We start from the raw sequence: 5198 nt of genomic DNA, 5'->3' as shown, positions 1-5198 counted from the left end.
ACATAAAGAATCCAATTTTTTTTGTAGGAAACCTACAGTACTGGTCTCATCAACTATGAAGTAAGATTTAACTGATTGAGCCATCTTCAGCACCATAATACCATTATATTTATGGTGTTCAAAGTTGGTTTGCATAATTTTATGCATGCATAAATCATAAAATCATAAAATCTTTTCTGCAGGGGATATGACTGTCTGATTATGTAATACAAAATTTCCTCACCAAAATATTTTTATGATTTTACAATTTATGCATGCATAAAATTATGCAAACCAACTTTGAACACCATAATTGCTTTGTTTTGGTCAAAAGTGATATGATGGTACTACAGTACTGAATATGGCTGAATCAGTTGAATCTGACTTCATAATTGAAGCCAGTATTGTAGGTTGCCTAGAAAAAATATTTGGAGGCTTCATGTTGAATTTTGTAGTTTTCATTGAATTAACCAATGATTATATCACCTATATTTATATTGGCTCCAAACAAAGCCTCCATGTATTGTATTTGTTTCAGTGTTGCTACTGCTAACAGGCACCCCTTGAAACCACAGGGCCTCTATTGCCGCTATCAGCGCTAGCAGTGCTATTCAACTGCTAAAAATGCTGATAGCGCTGTTAGCCCCCATTAGTGTAGTGTAGCGGCTCGTAGCGGGCGCTACAGCTAACGGCACTGTGTCAGGAACTACGCAATGCTAAACTAGCGGATAGCGCACGCTACGGATAGTTTAGCGTAGCAGCCCACCGTTGGTAGGTTGGACAAACGTGACCTCAACCTTGGATGCTCGACTTTGTTGAACTTGGATGATTGGGCAAAAATTTGGGTGATCTTCCCCCCTAGACGCATCGGCACCGGCAGTTCTCCAGAAGCAACATCTCCCTGCTGCTTGGGGCTCGATTCCCCCTAATTTTTCATCCATGTGTCCGCAACAGGCTGCACCAACTTCTGTGTCGGAGTTCCGGCTCGGTTTGGTGAGCTTTAGAGGCTCGTTGGAGGAGCTGGTGCACGGATCGTTCCCTTTTGAGGACATGAAAACAAGGGACGAACACTTGTCACCCAGCCAAACGCATTGGTGGGACAAAAGTTGGGAGCAAAGCTAGGTTACGACAACGTTTGAGTGACCCAGGGGTATAGCTCCGAGTCACGACCCAGTCCAACTGGGTGAGAGTTGCAAGTTGCAACCCACTCCCGGCCAACCCTAGCTTAACTAAGCCTCTCGAACGGAGGGTCTGGGGGACCCCGCCCGGAGGGCTCTCCGTAGGAGAGGCTTATGAATAATGTCTGCAGGCTGGCAGACAAAGGAAGGATTTTCAATCCTAAAAACACAAAAACAAAATTTAAAATTCACCAAAATATGTACAAGAAAAACTGAATAGACAGTTTTCTTGGCAGTGCTGATGGGCACCCTCCCCCAAGTTTTTGAGGCATAAACTCCAAAACTGATTGAAGGAATCCGTTTTGGAGGTCAAAGGAATCCTGGAGGATATTACATTGCACTGAAGATCCAATTTTGGATTTTCTGATAATATGCACAATTGAATATCCTATCTGCAACAATTGGGTGGCTACAGGTGTAGGATCTGCAGATATCTGCAGGCTTGTGAATCCAATATCCACAAGGCATGATGGTTGTAATTCCTTGGTTTACATTTCTTTGTGTTTTTTTATTTTTAAAACATTAGTACAGAAAAAATGATAAGGATTGAGGAGATGAGACCAGCGCCATTTGAAAGCTGAGATTGAGAAGTGTAATTTGGCTCTGGGGCAGGTCCACAGGAGCTGAGGGGGAGGCTGGGTGATGCTAAGTATTTTTCCTCCAGCCATTCATGATTTCTTTCTCAGCCAAAATTTTGACTTTGTGCACAAGTCCCTCCCTGCGGGAGGGGCCGCTTCGCGGCCAGCCACAGCGAGCCTCCCACCAGGGGGGACTTGTGTCAAGTTAGGGCCAACCCCAAGGGCGCATGGCCAAGGCAGCCAAGGCCCAAGGATCACGGGAAACTTGACTGTCATAGAAAGCGGCACATTTCGCCTCATTTGGCATCCTCGCTAATTCCTGATTCTTTCATTTTCACACGTCGGCCTAAGCCAAATTCACAGAAGCATCGCGATTTGACTTGAGCTTACATATTTGTGTGTATAAACTTGTATGGCAATTCCGGCCCACATGGCCATTATGCGTACTTACATGAATGATGGGGCCATACATCAGCAGAGTCCACACAGCCACGACTGTCTTGATATCTTTAGAGTATAGCCTGCGGTCGAGATGAAATGGGAAAAAATGGCATCTGTATAACCCAGCCGTCAGCAGCGTACTCTTTACCCTCACATCCGTTCACATCTTCCGAAAACGTGCTTGATTGTATTTTCGAATCTCCATCAGCTTCAACTTGATGCCTCGTAGCACTGCGATTGCGATTGTTCACGAATATTTGATTGGCGAATGCCGCTAACTATCCTCGAAGACATGACGAGCCTCCAGCGCAGGTCAGCTGGTGAAGAATTCGATTTAAGCACCAATCCACCCGGTGTCAATCCATTCGACTACATCATCAACATTATCACTCCGCGGTACTTTATACCGCTCTCCAAAACCGCCACGACCTTTCTGATAGTGTGTTTTATCTTCCATTTATTTATTGCTATATTCTGTTTCGTCCTCTTGCTACTGCCCTACCTTCGTGGTATCAAGCAATTACGATGGCTTTTCAGGAGGCTATACATCAAAGACAACATGGGAGCAAATGGTACATCTTGACGCTTCAACCACCACACTATTCTTGCTTATTTTTAACTGGGCTTTACGTTTTTTTTTTCCTGCTCCAGTTCATAAGGCTCCTTTGTTTTGGGTCAATGCCGGGATCCTGATGACCACGTCCCAGCTGATGGGCTCTCTTGGTGCTCAAGCCTTCATCTTGATACAAATCAAGAGCGCACATTCGGCTAGCTACGCCGTACATTCGCAACTGGAACCTCCGTAAGTTTTTGGCATGTACACATACATAATGAGAGTCGGACTCGTGACAACTCATTTTCTTTTTGCCTCACACCTGCCCCATCTGCAGTTTAGGAGTAATGTTCCTGGGTGAGATGCTTACTTACTGGGGTCTAATGCACTGCTTCTTGGTCGCAATGTTAGTTGCTTCACTTGCAACATTCTACAGGAAATTCATCAAGATGACCAGTCGTCCAGTAGTCTACCAAAAAGTTCTATGATTCGCCCCGGCTGAAAATGATTAGAATCATCGCATACTGACTTCATGAACATCTCTGACTCGGTAGCTACTATGACAACGAGACTCAAGGAGACACAACGAAAGGCTTGAGGAGATGGACACCATCGCCGACCACGATCAATTTAATATTTCTTGGCTTCCCCATATGCCTCGTTGCCACAGTCATTGGCCTTTTTACGTGGCTGTGCTCTGCCCATAAGCTGTTTTCAATTGGAGCCGGCAAGATACTGGATTATTTGAAGCAGGGCTCTTCTACTTGGGATCAACTGAGAGTTCCATCGACGTCTATCGAACAAAAAATCCAGCTTACAACTCAGCTACTCCAAGTCACAACGAAAACAAAAAAGCTCGAAGATGAAGTCAATATTCATCTCGATCGCCTTGTACATTGTTTCCAAATCCTCCAAAGCGTTTTACTGGTACTCCTCTGCATAACGTACCTGGTGAGCAACTTGCTTACTCTGAGGACAAGCTGAAGCTGGCAGATCGATGTTCATCTTCGTCTTCATTATGGGATGGAGTTACTGACACATCGAGCACTGACGCACGCTGCAGATTTTCATCACCATGTTTTGGCTGTTGATTCATCAATACCAAAAAAGGGTGCACTGTGCAGGCAGCCAATCATACAAGGCGAGTGTCTTCCAGCGCTGGCTCAGGCCAAAGATATCCCCCGAAGCCGGTATGGAGCAAACTGTTAGCACCAGCTTAAGCTTGTATGATATCGCAAAGAGACGCCAATTTTGTGGGTTATGCCACTCCAGCCACCCAATTTGTTTCCTAAATCTGCATGCACAACAATCACTGACCGACTTCAACCCCTTGCTTAAGGATGTTTCAGTTCATCTGCTCTTGCGATCTTTAGGAATGATCGTCGCAATGATGACTATGATGGTTCTCTTCCTTTTGGGCATTATACGTACCACCGATGTTATCAGAGTGTAAGCCAATCCTTGCACTTGAGTTTTACGCGACGCAGCAATGTTGAATGTGCCTCATGGAATTTGTCGTCGCTAGACCATATTGGCGAGGGTTGGCGGCGTGGCTTGCGACTGCTTCTGGCACTTGGTCTGCTTTCCCAATCACTTGGCAATGCGTAAGTTTTCTACTTAGCACCCTTCTTCATGCCCAGCATTTTCTATAACTCTATAACTAAGTTATATTGTAACCCTGCCCATATACGCTCTTCATACCGCTGCTTTGCGAATAAACAGTGGAGGTTATACAAGGAGGAATTGAATGGAGCGTCACCAGTTTCACTGTCAGAAAACTCGACCGGTGCTTCTTCCAAAATGGACTCGACTAATCGGCATATAATTCCTTCCCGGCCATGGGAGTCGGCAGAATCAGTAGAAATCGAAATTAAAACATTTCCGCCAGAAACAAGCACCTTGTCTTCCAGTAAATAGCCCCAAAAAATTCTTGTAAATTTTTCGAAGCGCTCTCATAGCCTGCCCCGATTCACCAATCCGTTACGCATGGATCAAAACAACTTGCCGTCGGTCAATACTCATAGTGAAAATAATATAATGAAAACTAGGATACTGTCATGAGAAAGAAAAACCAAACTTGCTCCTTTTATAGCAGATCCTAGCTGTAACTGTAGATCAATATTTTGGTCTCCGAAATAAATAGTAGACCGGAAGGCATGGATCTTTTATGGTGTTCAAAATTGCATATGTCACAGTGTAAGGACTCCGTTTGAGTCCTTCACTGGTCGTCGTCGAGGGGCACAAAAGACAAGGCAAAAGCCTAAGAAACCGTCTAGTACCAACGTAGGGGCTGTATTGCAGGTATCTAGCCGGGAGAGAGTGAAGCTCTCTCATATGTAAGTACAACTAGATCATAAGGGAATGAGAAGAATGAAAGATAGCTTACCTAGCCGGGAGAGAGTGAAGCTCTCTGCCGGACTAGGGAAGTAGCAGGAGGAGACTAAGTACTCTTGTAGCTTATGTAATACT

The 5198-nt window shown here is 44.8% G+C and overlaps 1 protein-coding gene across 1 annotated transcript; it reads left to right on the top strand.

Annotated features, from left to right (window-relative positions):
- Positions 1-2444: 2444 nt before the first annotated feature.
- Positions 2445-4646, top strand: PtA15_17A40 (uncharacterized protein; the record flags this gene model as incomplete). Its single annotated transcript, XM_053164524.1, has 8 exons — positions 2445-2748; positions 2828-2978; positions 3067-3135; positions 3284-3680; positions 3793-3982; positions 4079-4178; positions 4255-4333; positions 4452-4646. 8 exons carry the CDS (start codon positions 2445-2447, stop codon positions 4644-4646), a joined length of 1485 nt encoding a protein of 494 aa, XP_053028114.1.
- Positions 4647-5198: the final 552 nt, after the last annotated feature.

The sequence above is a fragment of the Puccinia triticina genome, chromosome 17A, assembly GCF_026914185.1.
Source record: "Puccinia triticina chromosome 17A, complete sequence".
Taxonomy (NCBI): Eukaryota; Fungi; Basidiomycota; class Pucciniomycetes; order Pucciniales; family Pucciniaceae; genus Puccinia; species Puccinia triticina.
Note: the sequence above shows the minus strand (reverse complement) of the source record. Positions and strands in the feature narration are given on the sequence as shown.